At 41.0% G+C, this 20,144-nt stretch overlaps 2 protein-coding genes across 2 annotated transcripts; both read right to left on the bottom strand.

The window, feature by feature from the left end:
• Nucleotides 1-539: 539 nt before the first annotated feature.
• Nucleotides 540-14,221, bottom strand: LOC131935943 (hydroxylysine kinase-like). Its single transcript, XM_059292699.1, has 6 exons — nt 13,923-14,221; nt 12,152-12,403; nt 10,943-11,062; nt 9,243-9,367; nt 1,430-1,613; nt 540-1,030 (listed from the first exon to the last, which is right to left on the bottom strand). The coding sequence occupies exons 1-6, from the start codon at nt 14,107-14,109 to the stop codon at nt 540-542; spliced, it is 1,359 nt and encodes a 452-aa protein (XP_059148682.1). The 5' UTR covers nt 14,110-14,221.
• Nucleotides 14,222-14,354: 133 nt separating this feature from the next.
• On the bottom strand, nt 14,355-17,906 carry LOC131935947 (soma ferritin). Its single transcript, XM_059292704.1, has 3 exons — nt 17,632-17,906; nt 15,676-15,822; nt 14,355-14,821 (listed from the first exon to the last, which is right to left on the bottom strand). Exons 1-3 carry the CDS (start codon nt 17,734-17,736, stop codon nt 14,555-14,557), a joined length of 519 nt encoding a protein of 172 aa, XP_059148687.1. The 5' UTR covers nt 17,737-17,906; the 3' UTR covers nt 14,355-14,554.
• Nucleotides 17,907-20,144: the final 2,238 nt, after the last annotated feature.

Here is a 20,144-nt window from a genome sequence, read left to right as displayed (position 1 = left end):
TGTCAGTTATATATATATATATATATATATATATATATATATATATATATATATATATATATATATATATATATGGCAGAGGGGTGGGGTAGTGTCGAATTCACAAATTATGAATTATTGATAAGTAGAAAATAAAACAATTAGGTGGCGACGTATGCTGCGTCGCTTGTCAGCTCGTATGTCGTACATTGCCTATGGTGTTTTTATTGCGATGCAAGATAGTCTCCAGGTCTTAAAAATGACATAAATTTTTACTTAAAAGATTTCTCTATAGACATAGCGATGGAGTTCATTTTTTTTGGCCTTAGCATATGAATGAATGTTGTGGTCCTTAACGGAAGTTTGGTTCCCATCAGAGCTAAGTGGACTAAGGGGCGTCCTACAGTCACAATTCCGAACCGAGATCCGAACTCAATCCCTACGCGCTAGCAGTCAAGCGCTCTACCATCGACCACGCCGTCCCACATTAAAAATTCAATTTGAACACACAAAAAAGTATAAAACAAAGTTAAATTTTATTTGAAATGAGGAAACCAGATTCAAAATTTTAAATGTTCATGACTATTTTTGATCTGCGCAAGAAAATCAGAGTCCGGAGTTTCCCATAAAGACTTTAACATTGGCCAGACTCTCTTAGCGTGGGTGAGAATGTAGTCGTTCCCAGGGTCTTGTGAGAAGGAGAAGTAGCCCATAACCAGCGACTGGACAAACCTGGAACAGATGCACAGCTTCAGGTGGTCAAGCTCCACCTGTGTCAAGGTCATCCTGCTCAGGTACCCTGCCAGCACCTGACCTGCGGCCTGCAGTGGAGGAATGCCGTGCTGGTTGATCATCACATACGTCATCGCTATGGCCACTTCGAATATGTAAAGAGAGAAAGTGGCGTCACCGAAGTCAATGACTCCAATGATATTGGTTGTGTCTTGTGTGTTAGGTCTAACAGGGGAGGTAATCGCGTTTTCTGAACAGAGCAGTAAATCTGTTCCATCTACAACAATGTTGAAGTCGTTGAAATCTCCGTGTATCAGTCCTGAAACATATCTCATTAGTTAACATTCAGATTTCTGCCTTATTGTATTGGCATTCGCTATTTAATATTCGATTTATTTTAGTGTCATCTTTCTACAATCTATAATTTTTAATTGCTATTTAAATAAGAGAATTAAACTACATGAGAATAGAAAATCAGGCTGAAGTGGTAGTCAACACGCCTAATGGCGCATACCATCTTGACGATTAATAGTTAATTACATTGGGGGTAGTCCTTTGTAATATTACAATTAATAACAGAGAATAAAAACTTATATGAAATTTTACAAATCGAACTGTGTGGTGCATTACTGAGTGCTGTCTGAGGTATTCTAATTAACGTAACGAGGTTATGTAATTCTAGAACTAAATTACTCTAGATAATAAGTTAACCTCTGACCTTTAGAGAACTTGTCTTGACAAGATAAAATCCGCCCCTCAAACTGGTCAATGATAAGAGAGGTCAGCTCGACCTGATCTGGGTATGGCACGGCCTGGATCTGTTGCCTCAGAGCCGGGATCTCAGACATGTTCCATTTTCTAACCATCAGCTTCAGGCTCTCATCATCCACATTGGGATAGGTCTATTAGATGGGAGAATGGTAGGTCTATTAGATGGGAGGGTGGTAGGTCTATGGGAGAATGGTAGGTCTATGGGAGAATGGTAGGTCTACATGATGGAAGAATGGTAGGTCTACATGATGGGAGAATGGTAGGTCTACGAGATGGGAGAATGGTAGGTCTACGAGATGGGAGAATGGTAGGTCTATGGGAGAATGGTAGGTCTATGGGAGAATGGTAGGTCTATGGGAGAATGGTAGGTCTATGGGAGAATGGTAGGTCTATGGGAGAATGGTAGGTCTACATGATGGGAGAATGATAGGTCTAAAAGATGGGAGAATGGTAGGTCTATGGGAGAATGGTAGGTCTATGGGAGAATGGTAGGTCTATGGGAGAATGGTAGGTCTACAAGATGGGAGAATGGTAGGTCTATGGGAGAATGGTAGGTCTATGGGAGAATGGTAGGTCTACATGATGGGAGAATGGTAGGTCTATGGGAGAATGGTAGGTCTATGGGAGAATGGTAGGTCTATGGGAGAATGGTAGGTCTACATGATGGGAGAATGGTAGGTCTATGGGAGAATGGTAGGTCTACATGATGGGAGAATGGTAGGTCTATGGGAGAATGGTAGGTCTATGGAAGAATGGTTGGTCTACAAGATGAGAGAATGGTAGGTCTACAAGATGGGAGAATGGTAGGTCTATGGGAGAATGGTAGGTCTACGAGATGGGAGAATGGTAGGTCTACAAGATGGGAGAATGGTAGGTCTATGGGAGAATGGTAGGTCTATGGGAGAATGGTAGGTCTATGGGAGAATGGTAGGTCTATGGGAGAATGGTAGGTCTACATGATGGGAGAATGGTAGGTCTATGGGAGAATGGTAGGTCTACATGATGGGAGAATGGTAGGTCTATGGGAGAATGGTTGGTCTACAAGATGGGAGAATGGTTGGTCTACAAGATGGGAGAATGGTAGGTCTACATGATGGGAGAATGGTAGGTCTATGGGAGAATGGTAGGTCTATGGGAGAATGGTAGGTCTATGGGAGAATGGTAGGTCTATGGGAGAATGGTTGGTCTACAAGATGGGAGAATGGTTGGTCTACAAGATGGGAGAATGGTAGGTCTACATGATGGGAGAATGGTAGGTCTATGGGAGAATGGTAGGTCTACATGATGGGAGAATGGTAGGTCTATGGGAGAATGGTAGGTCTATGGGAGAATGGTAGGTCTATGGGAGAATGGTAGGTCTATGGGAGAATGGTAGGTCTATGGGAGAATGGTTGGTCTACAAGATGGGAGAATGGTAGGTCTACATGATGGGAGAATGGTAGGTCTACAAGACGGGAGAATGGTAGGTCTATGGGAGAATGGTAGGTCTATGGGAGAATGGTAGGTCTACATGATGGGAGAATGGTAGGTCTATGGGAGAATGGTAGGTCTATGGTAGAATGGTAGGTCTACAAGATGGGAGAATGGTAGATCTATGGGAGAATGGTATGTCTATGGGAGAATGGTAGGTCTACAAGATGGGAGAATGGTAGGTCTACAAGATGGGAGAATGGTAGGTCTATGGGAGAATGGTAGGTCTATGGGAGAATGGTAGGTCTATGGGAGAATGGTAGGTCTACAAGATGGGAGAATGGTAGGTCTACAAGATGGGAGAATGGTAGGTCTATGGGAGAATGGTAGGTCTATGGGAGAATGGTAGGTCTATGGGAGAATGGTAGGTCTACAAGATGGGAGAATGGTTGGTCTACAAGACGGGAGAATGGTAGGTCTACATGATGGGAGAATGGTAGGTCTATGGGAGAATGGTAGGTCTATGGGAGAATGGTAGGTCTATGGGAAAATGGTAGGTCTACAAGACGGGAGAATGGTAGGTCTACATGATGGGAGAATGGTAGGTCTATGGGAGAATGGTAGGTCTATGGGAGAATGGTTGGTCTACAAGATGAGAGAATGGTAGGTCTACAAGATGGGAGAATGGTAGGTCTACATGATGGGATAATGGTAGGTCTATGGGAGAATGGTAGGTCTATGGGAGAATGGTAGGTCTATGGGAGAATGGTAGGTCTATGGGAGAATGGTTGGTCTACAAGATGGGAGAATGGTAGGTCTACATGATGGGAGAATGGTAGATCTATGGGAGAATGGTAGGTCTATGGGAGAATGGTAGGTCTATGGGAGAATGGTAGGTCTACAAGAAACTTGCTCGGCAATGCATCAGTAGGTCGAATGACACATAGTGAGGTAACTTTGTCACCCTCACCACTTGAAATAAGCTATACTACGCTATAGTCAATATACTGTAACACGCCCTCCCCCCCCCCTCACCCACATACCCAGTGCATATGGTTTAATTGGTAGGTCTACGAGATGGGAGAATGGTAGGTCTACGAGATGGGAGAATGGTAGGTCTATGGGAGAATGGTAGGTCTATGGGAGAATGGTAGGTCTATGGGAGAATGGTAGGTCTATGGGAGAATGGTAGGTCTACATGATGGGAGAATGATAGGTCTACAAGATGGGAGAATGGTAGGTCTATGGGAGAATGGTAGGTCTATGGGAGAATGGTAGGTCTACATGATGGGAGAATGATAGGTCTAAAAGATGGGAGAATGGTAGGTCTATGGGAGAATGGTAGGTCTATGGGAGAATGGTTGGTCTACAAGATGAGAGAATGGTAGGTCTACAAGATGGGAGAATGGCAGGTCTACATGATGGGATAATGGTAGGTCTATGGGAGAATGGTAGGTCTATGGGAGAATGGTAGGTCTATGGGAGAATGGTAGGTCTATGGGAGAATGGTTGGTCTACAAGATGGGAGAATGGTAGGTCTACATGATGGGAGAATGGTAGATCTATGGGAGAATGGTAGGTCTATGGGAGAATGGTAGGTCTGTGGGAGAATGGTAGGTCTACAAGAAACTTGCTCGGCAATGCATCAGTAGGTCGAATGACACATAGTGAGGTAACTTTGTCACCCTCACCACTTGAAATATGCTATACTACGCTATAGTCAATATACTGTAACACGCCCTCCCCCCCCCCCTCACCCACATACCCAGTGCGTATGGTTTAATTGGTAGGTCTACGAGATGGGAGAATGGTAGGTCTACGAGATGGGAGAATGGTAGGTCTATGGGAGAATGGTAGGTCTATGGGAGAATGGTAGGTCTATGGGAGAATGGTAGGTCTATGGGAGAATGGTAGGTCTACATGATGGGAGAATGATAGGTCTACAAGATGGGAGAATGGTAGGTCTATGGGAGAATGGTAGGTCTATGGGAGAATGGTAGGTCTACATGATGGGAGAATGATAGGTCTAAAAGATGGTAGAATGGTAGGTCTATGGGAGAATGGTAGGTCTATGGGAGAATGGTAGGTCTATGGGAGAATGGTAGGTCTATGGGAGAATGGTTGGTCTACAAGATGGGAGAATGGTAGGTCTACATGATGGGAGAATGGTAGGTCTACAAGACGGGAGAATGGTAGGTCTATGGGAGAATGGTAGGTCTATGGGAGAATGGTAGGTCTACATGATGGGAGAATGGTAGGTCTATGGGAGAATGGTAGGTCTATGGTAGAATGGTAGGTCTACAAGATGGGAGAATGGTAGATCTATGGGAGAATGGTAGGTCTATGGGAGAATGGTAGGTCTACAAGATGGGAGAATGGTAGGTCTACAAGATGGGAGAATGGTAGGTCTATGGGAGAATGGTAGGTCTATGGGAGAATGGTAGGTCTATGGGAGAATGGTAGGTCTACAAGATGGGAGAATGGTAGGTCTACATGATGGGAGAATGGTAGGTCTATGGGAGAATGGTAGGTCTATGGGAGAATGGTAGGTCTATGGGAGAATGGTAGGTCTACAAGATGGGAGAATGGTTGGTCTACAAGACGGGAGAATGGTAGGTCTACATGATGGGAGAATGGTAGGTCTATGGGAGAATGGTAGGTCTTTGGGAGAATGGTAGGTCTATGGGAAAATGGTAGGTCTACAAGACGGAAGAATGGTAGGTCTACATGATGGGAGAATGGTAGGTCTATGGGAGAATGGTAGGTCTATGGGAGAATGGTAGGTCTATGGGAGAATGGTAGGTCTATGGGAGAATGGTAGGTCTACATGATGGGAGAATGATAGGTCTACAAGATGGGAGAATGGTAGGTCTATGGGAGAATGGTTGGTCTACAAGATGGGAGAATGGTAGGTCTACATGATGGGAGAATGGTAGATCTATGGGAGAATGGTAGGTCTATGGGAGAATGGTAGGTCTATGGGAGAATGGTAGGTCTACAAGAAACTTGCTCGGCAATGCATCAGTAGGTCGAATGACACATAGTGAGGTAACTTTGTCACCCTCACCACTTGAAATAAGCTATACTACGCTATAGTCAATATACTGTAACACGCCCTCCCCCCCCCCTCACCCACATACCCAGTGCGTATGGTTTAATTGGTAGGTCTACGAGATGGGAGAATGGTAGGTCTACGAGATGGGAGAATGGTAGGTCTATGGGAGAATGGTAGGTCTATGGGAGAATGGTAGGTCTATGGGAGAATGGTAGGTCTATGGGAGAATGGTAGGTCTACATGATGGGAGAATGATAGGTCTACAAGATGGGAGAATGGTAGGTCTATGGGAGAATGGTAGGTCTATGGGAGAATGGTAGGTCTACATGATGGGAGAATGATAGGTCTAAAAGATGGGAGAATGGTAGGTCTATGGGAGAATGGTAGGTCTATGGGAGAATGGTTGGTCTACAAGATGAGAGAATGGTAGGTCTACAAGATGGGAGAATGGCAGGTCTACATGATGGGATAATGGTAGGTCTATGGGAGAATGGTAGGTCTATGGGAGAATGGTTGGTCTACAAGATGAGAGAATGGTAGGTCTACAAGATGGGAGAATGGTAGGTCTACATGATGGGATAATGGTAAGTCTATGGGAGAATGGTAGGTCTATGGGAGAATGGTAGGTCTATGGGAGAATGGTAGGTCTATGGGAGAATGGTTGGTCTACAAGATGGGAGAATGGTAGGTCTACATGATGGGAGAATGGTAGATCTATGGGAGAATGGTAGGTCTATGGGAGAATGGTAGGTCTATGGGAGAATGGTAGGTCTACAAGAAACTTGCTCGGCAATGCATCAGTAGGTCGAATGACACATAGTGAGGTAACTTTGTCACCCTCACCACTTGAAATAAGCTATACTACGCTATAGTCAATATACTGTAACACGCCCTCCCCCCCCCCCTCACCCACATACCCAGTGCGTATGGTTTAATTGGTAGGTCTACGAGATGGGAGAATGGTAGGTCTACGAGATGGGAGAATGGTAGGTCTATGGGAGAATGGTAGGTCTATGGGAGAATGGTAGGTCTATGGGAGAATGGTAGGTCTATGGGAGAATGGTAGGTCTACATGATGGGAGAATGATAGGTCTACAAGATGGGAGAATGGTAGGTCTATGGGAGAATGGTAGGTCTATGGGAGAATGGTAGGTCTACATGATGGGAGAATGATAGGTCTAAAAGATGGGAGAATGGTAGGTCTATGGGAGAATGGTAGGTCTATGGGAGAATGGTTGGTCTACAAGATGAGAGAATGGTAGGTCTACAAGATGGGAGAATGGCAGGTCTACATGATGGGATAATGGTAGGTCTATGGGAGAATGGTAGGTCTATGGGAGAATGGTAGGTCTATGGGAGAATGTTAGGTCTATGGGAGAATGGTTGGTCTACAAGATGGGAGAATGGTAGGTCTACATGATGGGAGAATGGTAGATCTATGGGAGAATGGTAGGTCTATGGGAGAATGGTAGGTCTATGGGAGAATGGTAGGTCTACAAGAAACTTGCTCGGCAATGCATCAGTAGGTCGAATGACACATAGTGAGGAAACTTTGTCACCCTCACCACTTGAAATAAGCTATACTACGCTATAGTCAATATACTGTAACACGCCCTCCCCCCCCCCTCACCCACATACCCAGTGCGTATGGTTTAATTGGTAGGTCTACGAGATGGGAGAATGGTAGGTCTACGAGATGGGAGAATGGTAGGTCTATGGGAGAATGGTAGGTCTATGGGAGAATGGTAGGTCTATGGGAGAATGGTAGGTCTATGGGAGAATGGTAGGTCTACATGATGGGAGAATGATAGGTCTACAAGATGGGAGAATGGTAGGTCTATGGGAGAATGGTAGGTCTATGGGAGAATGGTAGGTCTACATGATGGGAGAATGATAGGTCTAAAAGATGGGAGAATGGTAGGTCTATGGGAGAATGGTAGGTCTATGGGAGAATGGTAGGTCTACAAGATGGGAGAATGGTAGGTCTATGGGAGAATGGTAGGTCTATGGGAGAATGGTAGGTCTACATGATGGGAGAATGGTAGGTCTACAAGATGGGAGAATGGTAGGTCTATGGGAGAATGGTAGGTCTATGGGAGAATGGTAGGTCTATGGGAGAATGGTAGGTCTACATGATGGGAGAATGGTAGGTCTATGGGAGAATGGTAGGTCTACATGATGGGAGAATGGTAGGTCTACATGATGGGAGAATGGTAGGTCTATGGGAGAATGGTAGGTCTATGGGAGAATGGTTGGTCTACAAGATGAGAGAATGGTAGGTCTACAAGATGGGAGAATGGTAGGTCTACATGATGGGAGGGTGGTAGGTCTATGGGAGAATGGTAGGTCTATGGGAGAATGGTAGGTCTATGGGAGAATGGTAGGTCTACATGATGGGAGAATGATAGGTCTAAAAGATGGGAGAATGGTAGGTCTATGGGAGAATGGTAGGTCTATGGGAGAATGGTAGGTCTATGGGAGAATGGTAGGTCTATGGGAGAATGGTAGGTCTACAAGATGGGAGAATGGTAGATCTATGGGAGAATGGTAGGTCTATGGGAGAATGGTAGGTCTACAAGATGGGAGAATGGTAGGTCTATGGGAGAATGGTAGGTCTATGGGAGAATGGTTGGTCTACAAGACGGGAGAATGGTAGGTCTACATGATGGGAGAATGGTAGGTCTATGGGAGAATGGTAGGTCTATGGGAGAATGGTAGGTCTATGGGAAAATGGTAGGTCTATGGGAGAATGGTAGGTCTATGGGAGAATGGTAGGTCTACATGATGGGAGAATGGTAGGTCTACATGATGGGAGAGTGGTAGGTCTATGGGAGAATGGTAGGTCTATGGGAGAATGGTAGGTCTATGGGAGAATGGTTGGTCTACAAGATGGGAGAATGGTAGGTCTACATGATGGGAGAATGGTAGATCTATCGGAGAATGGTAGGTATATGGGAGAATGGTAGGTCTATGGGAGAATGGTAGGTCTACAAGAAACTTGCTCGGCAATGCATCAGTAGGTCGAATGACACATAGTGAGGTAACTTTGTCACCCTCACCACTTGAAATAAGCTATACTACGCTATAGTTAATATACTGTAACACGCCCTCTCCCCCCCCCCCACCCACATACCCAGTGCGTATGGTTTAATTGACAAGATAAAGAAGACTTTCTCAATACAAGAAAACAATTCATAGTTTGTACACCTTAGACTGGTCTCTGTGACCCCCATGTGTAAAGCAAGAAGCAACTTTGTACAAGAGAGGATCATTTAAAAAGTTTGACTTTACATACCGCCAGGACCTGGTCCATCCAACCAGCATAGACCCCGAGCTGGTAACACAACTTTAGGGTGAGTCTCACTTGGGCTAGAGTAACACCAGGGATGTACTCAAATAGTCGGACAATGAAGGTCTCATCTGTTGATGGTAATATTAAAATAGTTGGACAATGAAGGCCTCATCTGTTGGTAGTAATATTTAAATAGTCGGACAATAGAGTACTTATCTGTTGATTGTAATGTTTACATAATCGGACAATGGAGTACTCATCTGTTGATGGTAATATTAAAATAGTCGGACAATAGAGTACTCATCTGTTGATGGTAATGTTTAAATAGTTGGACAATAAAAGACTCCTCTAGGATTATAATATTTAAATACTTGGGCAATGAACGGCTCATCTGTTGATATATTTAAATAATATAACCACAAATGAATAGGCAGTTAATTAAAATATTAATATAGTCGAACCATAAATAAATTATCTGTTTATTGGAATAAGCTTTTAAGCGATTAAAATTTCGACATTTATTTTAAAAAAAGGGTGAATATATTTAAAATAAATCTTCTGTTGACTATATACTAAATCCTTTATGAAAAATCATTAATTCACACTGAAGTACAAGATTATTGTTGACCTACTTCTCCTTTAATTCACACTGAAGTACAAGATTATTGTTGACCTACTTCTCCTTTAATTCACACTGAAGTACAAGGTTACTGTTGACCTACTTTAATTCACACTGAAGTACAAGATTATTGTTGACCTACTTCTCCTTTAATTCACACTGAAGTACAAGGTTACTGTTGACCTACTTTAATTCACACTGAAGTACAAGGTTACTGTTGACCTACTTTAATTCACACTGAAATACACGATTACTGTTGACCTACTTTAATTCACACTGAAGTACAAGATTACTGTTGGCCTACTTTAATTCACACTGAAGTACAAGATTACTGTTGACTTACTTTTAATCACACTGAAGTACAAGATTACTGTTGACCTACTTTAATTCACACTGAAGTACAAGATTACTGTTGACCTACTTTAATTCACACTGAAGTACAAGATTACTGTTGACCTACTTTAATTCACACTGAAGTACAAGATTACTGTTGACCTACTTTAATTCACACTGAAGTACAAGATTACTGTTGACCTACTTTAATTCACACTGAAGTACAAGATTACTGTTGACCTACTTTAATTCACACTGAAGTACAAGATTACTGTTGACCTACTTTAATTCACACTGAAGTACAAGATTACTGTTGACCTACTTTAATTCACACTGAAGTACAAGATTACTGTTGACCTACTTTAATTCACACTGAAGTACAAGATTACTGTTGACCTACTTTAATTCACACTGAAGTACAAGATTACTGTTGACCTACTTTAATTCACACTGAAGTACAAGATTACTGTTGACCTACTTTAATTCACACTGAAGTACAAGATTACTGTTGACCTACTTTAATTCACACTGAAGTACAAGATTACTGTTGACCTACTTTAATTCACACTGAAGTACAAGATTACTGTTGACCTACTTTAATTCACACTGAAGTACAAGATTACTGTTGACCTACTTTAATTCACACTGAAGTACAAGATTACTGTTGACCTACTTTAATTCACACTGAAGTACAAGATTACTGTTGACCTACTTTAATTCACACTGAAGTACAAGATTACTTTAGACCTACGTTTGCTCCTTGTTGTGGACAGATCAACCAGCTGCTGGTACTGGCCGCCACCATTCATCAAAGGCCCGGGGGTGGGGTAGCCAGCCTGTCTCACGTACTCAATCAGTCGGGTCTGCTGCTCTGTCACATGCAGACGTGGACAAAATGGACATGTTTAAACTCTCGGTAAAAGTAGAAGTATTCAGTAATAAAACGATGTTTTTAATATAATTATCATTTACGAAGTATTAAAAAGGTACAATTATACACGTCTGTAGTTTCAGTGAGTTATCATATTTTAACTCATTCAGCTAGCTAGATAGATCTATACAGTGGCGTAGCGAGGTCGGGTGTCACCCGGTGCGGCACTTAATGGTGTCACCCCCCCCAGAGGCGTAGTGACCCTTCCCGGAGACAAACTTTCAATTTTTTTATTTGCACCCCCCCCCCCCCGTCAAACTTTCGATTTGCACCCACCCCCCTCAAACTTTGGATTTGCACCCCCCCCCTCAAGTTTTTCTCTATATATTTTGCTATTTTTTGCCTTGGTGTCACCCCCCCCCTAAATGGTGTCACCCGGTGCGGTCCGCACCCCCCGCCCCCCCCCCCCCTCGCTACGCCCCTGGATCTATATAACAATTAAACGTTTAGCAAGATTTTAAACTACGTTTTACATAGATATTGAATCTGAATATTGACAAAGGGGAAGTAATTTATTTTTTATTCTGAGTCAATTGAATTATACGGGTTATCTTCTCCTTAACCACTGGCTTTTTTAATGAGAGTTAAAAAAAAGGACAAAATGTTATTAATTTTTTGAAATAACGGTTCTCATTCGATAATCAATTTACACATTTTTAAGTTTATTGACCGCTAAGAAGATTTGCAAGATACACACCTGCAGAAATTCTCCAAAAATGTTCCACTTAATCAGTGTTTCTTCCAGACTTTTTTCTCCGGGGGGGGGGGGGGGCACTTGAAATTTTCGGGGGGGGGGGGGGGGCGGTAGACTTTCTTCGGGGGGGCGGACACTGTTAAAAGTATATATTTTCTATATAAATTCTATAAATTTCATTTCGTTCGGGGGGGGGGGGGTGCCTGGAAGAAACTCTGCACTTAATTAATCCATATCCTTCATTCCATAATAATTTTTGGTCAAATCTAGTATTTAAAACTAATACAAATAGTTATATAACCTGTATGTTACCACCAAGCATACAAAATAGTTACCTATCACGCTTGGCTTCCGTGAATCGAGTGAGTTCAGTACTTTGACCACAAACTGGACACGATCCGGACATTTCCCTCCCGAACAATCCTCCCCTTCATCGACCTCCTCGACCAGAAAATTCTGATCGTCATAGCTGCTCAGTTCTTTGATGACCCTGACCTTTAGACGGTACAGCCTGTAGACCAGCGCGGGAATGTCGTCTGCCGACAAAGTTGACCTAAAAATGCTCGCCATCCCCGAGAAACCTGGCCATAAACACAAACGTTGGAAATCACGTGCGGATGTACGAGAACTAGAGGCCGACTTAGACCAGATGGAGTAGCCTAACTTCAACTTAGTTTTAGCAGCATGTGTGTGGGGGAGGGAGGGGCGAGGGGGGAAGCCTTTAGAACAACAATGTAGCAGGCTTAGTTTGGGTTGAAGTAGGGTATGTGTGGGTGTGCGGGGGGAGGGGGTGAAGCCTCTAGAACAACAAGTTGTTGTATCTGGCTTAGTTTAGGTTGAAGTTGGGAAAAAGATACTACCAACAAGACAAGAGATAGCGGGCCATGTGTATAAGTGGGTGGGGAGGAGGGGAGTAGGACGGGAGGAAACCAACCCAAGAGAGACTAGATATAATACGGCAAGAACCCAGCTGTTGCAGATTGTGTCAAGATCTAGCTCATTACCAACACAATCCGGGTCCATTTTGTGTAGAAGTATAAGGGAGGGGGTGGGGGGGAGGGGGTGAGGAACGCCACTATTCAATGAATACTGAGTTAAACGTAGACTTCTGCTTACCCCACTGCTGTGCTTGTCATAGCTAACACCTCCATACGCGTTTTTTTTTTTGTATTTTTTTTTGTCTAAAAGATAAAGTAAAAATTTTAAGCTACGCCTGTTCTCTCAGGGCAGTTAATAAAAGCAAGTTCAAGGGAGGTAATAATTGCTTTATGATAAGTCCATTCAGGGGAGGTAATAATTACCTGAAACCTACCTGTAGAAGACAACACACAGGTTAGCGGAAAGGATTAGACCTTTGACCTCTGAGATATCGCGAGAACAATAAACAACAAACGAGGGGTGGAGAAGGCTAAGCTAACGATCTGACCTGTCTGTAAATGCTATCTGTGTGGCCTAGAAACGATATCGCCAGCTCTCGCCGCCATTTTGTCTTGTAGGGACGGAGCAACTTGTTGACTTATCTGTTCGTAGCTTGTGTGGGCTGACAGTGTGTAGCAGGGGGCGAAGGGAGGGGGTGATGACGATTTTATGGGGGGGGGGGGGGGGGGGTGGACCTGGCCATGTCTCCTCGGAGAACCACCCATAAATATTCAATTTAGAAATAACAGAACACTAAAAACATGCTGCATAGTGGATCGCGAATTTATTTAGTCTATCTGACGATTAATTGGTAAAGAATGCTAATTAATGTAATTAGAATGGTAGACACTGGCCTTAATGACAGTGGGGAGAGACATCTGGCAAGTTGGCATGTGCTGACGTGTGTTCATTGTCATCAAGTATTGGACAGTTGGTTATCTATAGACAGTCTGCAGTGGCCAACTGGTTACACATGGTCAGCCTGTGTTGGCCAATTTTGTTGCACATTGCCAATGTGGAAAGGCATTTGATAACATTTCTATTTTATATCTACTTACTTCAGGTTTAAAACTAATCCTTGGACAGAACTAGCACTTACTATAAAAGAACAACTCCCAACAAATTCCTCTAGTTTAACCCTGTAAATGATCTTCAGGCTTCCAAAAAAAAAAATTTGAACAAGTTTACCTGTTAACTCAATTTTCTGAGCTCTGGAGCTAGATTCTTCCTTACTGGATACCCAGGAGGCAATGCCAGTAGCTTCCCCTTGTAATTTAAAAAGTAGGTCAGGGCATACCTCAAATAGCCTTATTTTTAAGTCTAAAAGCAGTTTCTTCCAAAGAGATTTAATTCGTATTTGTAAAGAAATACCCATGTCATATATGAGCAGTTAGTAACTACTAACAATCCTACATTATCTTTAGCTAACAATCAAGCTTCTAGAATTGATCAAAATTTCATGTAAAAACTTTTTCCCTACTGTTAATTTTTGAAATACTACACTAGTTACTCAAATTCAAGGAAAACATTTATTTTTTGAATACATTTCTACCAGATAAAAATATTTCTAAGAAACATTTATAAAGAATATTTATTTAAAATCAAAACAAAAGCAAGAAATTAACATTGACATAAATTTATTGGGCCCTTTTTCTTATACAAGTTATAAAACAAGAAAATCTTTTCAAAACAAGAGATTCCAAATTTGTAGATCTTACGGCTTTAGTTTAAAATTTCTACTCCAAAAGCAAGACGGACAAACACGTAGACATGGCCCATACGGTCAGCAACTTGACCTTGACTGGCAGCTGGTCAGCGGCTTAACTGCTGAGGCTCTCCTTGTCATACATGTACTCTCCGAGTCCAGGTCCCACGCGCTTCAGGTTGGTGATGTGGTCACTGATCTCCTTAATGGACTTGACCTGCTCCTCCAGGTACTCAGACTCTAGGAAATCTGCCATCTGGACATCATCATGACTGCTGCACAGCTTGTGCAAGTCTAACAAGGACTGGTTCACACTCTTCTCCAGCTGTAGGGCCATCTGCATGGCTTCAAGGCCTGTTCCCCACTCATCCCTTTCAGGTTTCTGGGACAAACAAAATTAACACATACAGAATACTATTTGTAACAGCTTACATTAAACTAAAGATACAAGATAATCTGTTCTGGGGCAAATTTATTGCAGAAAATATTCATAACAGTTCAGTGGCGTAGGCAGGGGGGTTAGGGGGGGTCATAACCCCCCATAGACCCCTCAGTATATATATAAAAAGTATGAGGGGGGGGGTGCAAATCAAAAGTTTGTCCCCGGGTAAAAATTGGACCCCCCCCCCCCACCTTGAGATGATCCTGGCTACGCCACTGTAACATTTACTTTGAACTATAAGAAAACCTTTGACAATCAATAATCTATTCTATGTTCAGTCTTGGGTCTATATTAGTGTATACTCTATACCAGTTCAACAAGTCAATATAAAGTTGGTTATTCTTGCAATAAAGTAGTTTTACACCTCACATAATACATTCATACATTTCTTTACTGTCATTGACAAACATTAAAACTAGTAGCTTATATTAACGGCAAAGAATTTGAACAGACTATTGGATGTAATTATTGAAAGAAAGGTGAAGTGAATTTTTTTTGTTTGTTATAAAATGTTATATTCCCCACAGTTTACATTTAAACTATACAATAATGCAAAGAGGTAAAGGCATCTTGATTTAAATGCTGTCACAAGTTAATATCTATATATAGGCAGAGAATCGGAAGACCTCTAATCAATACCAAACAGCCATTCAGGTACGGTACAAAAACTTTTTTTAAAGGCAACAATTCTCTAGCCGAACAGATATTTACTGTAGCAAAAGCATTTTAACTGAAATTTTAAGGACAAAGTTTTAAATTCTTAGCAACTGAAATTTTAAGGACAAAAAGATTACCTTGATGTCCTGCAGGACAATGCGACCTCCACGCCTGTTCTGATATTTCATGAACTTCTCAGCGTGCTCACGCTCCTCATCAGATTGGTGCTTGAAAAACTTGGAGAAGCCGGGAAGTGCAACATCATCTCGGTCAAAGTAGTAGGCCTAGAGAGATAAATATAAAGGATAAAGTAGTAGGCCTAGAGAGATAAATATAAAGGATAAAGTAGTAGGCCTAGAGAGATAAATGTTACGGATAAAGTAGTAGGCCTAGAGAGATAAATGTTACGGATAAAGTAGTAGGCCTAGAGAGATAAATGTTAAGGATAAAGTAGTAGGCCTAGAGAAATATACGAAGGTTAAGGATAAAATAGTAAGCCTAGAGAGATTGTTTAATATATAGGTTTAAGTAGTGGCCCAAATAAATGGTGGAGTCGAAGTAGTATGCCTAGAGAGATATACAAATGTTAAGGATAAAGTATGAAAGACAGTGGTAGACCTAAATAGATATAAAAGTTCCAGTTAAATAGTTGGGCTAAATAGATGTGTACATGTAAAGGTCGAAGAAGGCCTAAAGAAATATACAAATGGTAGGTTCAAAGTAGTATGCCCAAAAAGATATGCAAATGCTATGGGATAAAGCATTCTGCCAGCGACAATATTTTGGATATTATAACAGTAAATGTGAAAAAAAATAAAAAGCAATGTAAAAAGTCTAAAAATTACAAAATAAAAAAACAAGTGGGTTATGAGCAGGAATTTGTTTTCTTAAGCTTTTGTGGATCACATTTTTAACAAGTGTCCTGCGGGAAAACATTTTTATTCTATGATTCATATAGGGCCTCATCTTTTTATGACACAATTTTAATGTATCATCCCTCCCACTCCAAAACAAAACTGCTTTGGAGACCCACTGTGCCAACGCATAGATATATTTAAGCATAGGACTACATGCCCAATTATAGAATTTCCCCCTCACCTCTATTCTCAAATATTAAAATTTGGGTAATCTATCCTTTTGGGTACGTAAAATTGCCCGCGGCTATTAATGTACAAAAGTTACCTCATTGTCAAGGCTTTAATAGAAGTATATTGTGATATATTTGTGTCAAATATAGATAAATGAACAATAAACCTAAATCAATGGCTAAATATATCAATATATGCCAGAAATTAACTTTAAACAGTAGTGTTTGCGAGCAAGATTTGCTATTTAAAAAGCAGCCATTTGTAAAATAGAGTGGCTTCCCCCTGAATCGTGCGCTATAAGTTTACAAAAAAAAAACTTAAACAAGATGGTTGCTATAGTAAATGAGCATGGTTGCATCTGTTGGAAACATCGAAAGTCTTCATTTATTACTGAAAAGTTTCAATTCAATTGTTTAAAAACAGATACATAAATGAAACAAGAATTTTTCAAAACATAAATCCTCCTCAAAATGTGAAATAATTCTTAAAATTAAAGGGGGTCACCTGTTTTTCACATTACTAGTGTTGCGGGCCATTTTACCTACCCAAAACGATAGATTACCAAAATTTTATAGGCCCTAGCTCTACTTTTAAAAAGTCTCATCATAGATCAAAAGATCTAGCCATCTAGTCAAATAATTAACATGATGTAACCCAGTTTAAAATAATCCAAATTATAAATATGGCCTATGCTTTGAAAAAACAGTAGCAAGCATCCAAATCTAGATGTACCCTACGACTGTTTATTTTTATTTTAACTCGTGACATAAATGCCCTCATTGAAGACTCGCGTCCAGGGTGAAGGTCAATCCAATAGTTCAATCATGCGTGTCAACATGGCTCTCTCGTCAAAAAAATGTCACGACCTTGGAGCGGCCCCGGCGTCGCGCCAAGTTTTGTCGAGTCGAGAATCGTTGTGCAAGACGGCACAAACTGATCAACTCCCCTTCTTGATGCCGCTCAAGCGTAGAATCTAGCAAATACAAAAAATGTGAAGTGACTCACCATAGACTGGTAGCAGTAGCTGGCGTACAGCTCCATGTTGATCTGACGGTTGATCCCCGCCTCGCTTTCCGAGTGGAAATTCTGACGACATTGACTAACGGCCATTTTCTTGCAGTTGGTGTTTACGTAAGTGTCGAAGATGTTATGAAACGAACGACGAGTTGTTTGGTAAAGACTGGATTTTTCGCTCGAGATTGCCTGTACGTTCACTGACGTAGCAAGACAACTAACTCTGATTTGGTTTCTGCGCCTGAGCTATATATACTGGTTGGTCACATGACTCGGCTGTTTCGTCCGGATTGGGGTTCTGCGAGGGTTTTTATTCTGCAGGGTTACTTTTTTTTCGCTTTATTTTATGTAATTAGATTTATAATTAAATGTTTTTATTTTTATCAACCAGTGCAAAGTCCTTTGACGAAATTAAAAAGAATGAGTTTTGTTTACTTGAATATACCTGGTATGTTCTAATTTTAGTAGGTTAATATAATTAACCGTTGTTTTTTTTTTATTATTAAAACATTCAACTTTCTGGGTCAGCCTTGGTATGTAATGTAGTGATTTTTAATATATTCAGAGTTTCTCTGATACATCTTTAAAAAAAAACTCCTTAATTTTGTGTTGTTTGTAATAATCTGTAGATTGTTACACTTTAAGCAGGGACCGGCCAACACACTGAAGCTCAAGTTCTGCACCACAGCCCCCGTTGACGCCCATGTGTGTGAACTCAATACGTGTCATCTGGCTTACATAACTCTTCTTTTGAATGTATTATATATTTGGGGATTCAAAGACTGGCTGATATTTTGTAATGATGTTTTAGGCCCTATATTCAAGCCCTTATTGATAGGCTAGTACCCTAATACATAGACTAATATAGAAGCTGCAATGTTTTCCTATAAATAATAGCTTTTATAGCCTATGTAAGCTTATATTTTAGTGAGCTTTGAGTTAGACCTAGGCCAAATAAATAAAAACTCTAGTGACGCAACACAATAAAAAAAGACGTCAACAGATTTTACATTATGTAGGTCTATTAATTAATTATTCGGTGAAGTATAATCTTGTTTTCATTGCTACTTTTCACTTTTGCCTGAGCGTCACACGTGATATCAAGTGCATTCTTCCGCCACTAGAGTGATTCATCGTGAGTCGACAAAAATTTAACCCCGTATAATTCACCATCCCTTTAAACAGAACATCTGATAAACTGCTTTATCAATACCAAACTCTGAAATCCTGCCAGTTACATAATTCCAGTCTATTTGTCGTGCCAAGCGGCCATTTTGGCTTTCAGCCAACTGTCAACAAGGTTTGACCTAAATACAGATATGGATTTTTTTCCCTTGTTTTCTACACATTTCTGTTGTTGTTTTTATTAAACGAACAACGTAATAAACACTGATAACATACTGCATATAGATCTACATGCAACAGATTTCCTTCGTTTGCTCTATATAGTGCACATGGACCTGCGTCCTACCATTCCCATTCTTATCACCCCGTTTTAAGCCAGCGAACTTTGTTTTAAACTATTTGTACCTGTTGACATACCGGACAGTGACACGACACTTCACGTACACAACTTTTTTCCGTTAAGATAAAGACATTTGTTTTGTAAAGAAGTGAAAGTAACAATAGCCCAACATGCTGAATGATAGTGATAAGCGAGAGATATTGATTATACCATTTTTAAAATATCCCCAACAAGGCCTCGTACATTTTAGACATATCTTGCTTTTTGTCACTTTTCTCCTCAAGAATCCTATATTTAGATGGCGTCTTATGCATCAAAATTTCGCCATTGATGGTCTAAGTGACAGCATTATATAACAGCTAAAATATGCGCCTATTGACGTAACCAAATGCTGAAAAAATAACTCTGTAATTGCTAGTATCTTGTGATGTCTAAAGTCTAAAGTTTAGTCATAGATCGACTTCATATAGAATAAGTGAAAGTAGACCAACATAGGAAATCTGATACATCCTATATTTAGACTAGTAGTCTTGAGCACTGATCGTTGATCATAATACTTGTTTTGTTTATTTCCTAGCCTGCTATCCAAATCTTTCACTATATTTTCTCTTTCCCGAACAGACTCGTGTGTGTTGTATTCACACAATGTCAAGGTTAGTCTTCTATACATAGAGAGATCTATATTAGACTATTATGTATTTTTTTTCTTTCTCTTCCAATATGAAGAAACGTATGTGAGACCTGACACCTTCATATCGATTAAACCTATAGGCCCTGCAACAATCCCTAAACAAAATTCAGGAAAACTATTAAACTAATCATAGGCTAACCCTAAACCCGATAGTAGAACCAACAAATCACAGCTAACCTTACTTTTAAGGGGAACCTAAATTAAGCACAGCTAACCCTAAACTCGAGACTAAAAGAAGTTAGTTTCAGTGCATATGAAGTTTGTGAAAAGCAACAAGCTAGTTAGGCCACAGAACATTAAATTAAACGTTTAAGATCGTTATTGGGTATGTGGTTGGAGGGGAGAGGG

This window comes from Physella acuta, unplaced genomic scaffold (genome assembly GCF_028476545.2).
Source record: "Physella acuta isolate Inbredline_101_S28 unplaced genomic scaffold, ASM2847654v3 ptg000164l, whole genome shotgun sequence".
Lineage (NCBI taxonomy): Eukaryota > Metazoa > Mollusca > Gastropoda > Physidae > Physella > Physella acuta.
This window is presented reverse-complemented; position numbering and strand designations above follow the sequence as displayed.

Coding starts and splice junctions, on each gene's coding strand:
- LOC131935943 (XM_059292699.1), bottom strand. CDS start 14,109: ATGGGTATTTCTTTACAAATACGAATTAAATCTCTTTGGAAGAAACTG. Junction 9,368..10,942: donor GTCCACAACAAGGAGCAAAC/GTAGGTCTAAAG, acceptor TACCATCAACAG/ATGAGACCTTCATTGTCCGA. Junction 1,031..1,429: donor TCAAGACAAGTTCTCTAAAG/GTCAGAGGTTAA, acceptor GATATGTTTCAG/GACTGATACACGGAGATTTC.
- LOC131935947 (XM_059292704.1), bottom strand. CDS start 17,736: ATGGCCGTTAGTCAATGTCGTCAGAATTTCCACTCGGAAAGCGAGGCG. Junction 15,823..17,631: donor GCTACTGCTACCAGTCTATG/GTGAGTCACTTC, acceptor TTATCTCTCTAG/GCCTACTACTTTGACCGAGA. Junction 14,822..15,675: donor TTGTCCTGCAGGACATCAAG/GTAATCTTTTTG, acceptor TGTTTGTCCCAG/AAACCTGAAAGGGATGAGTG.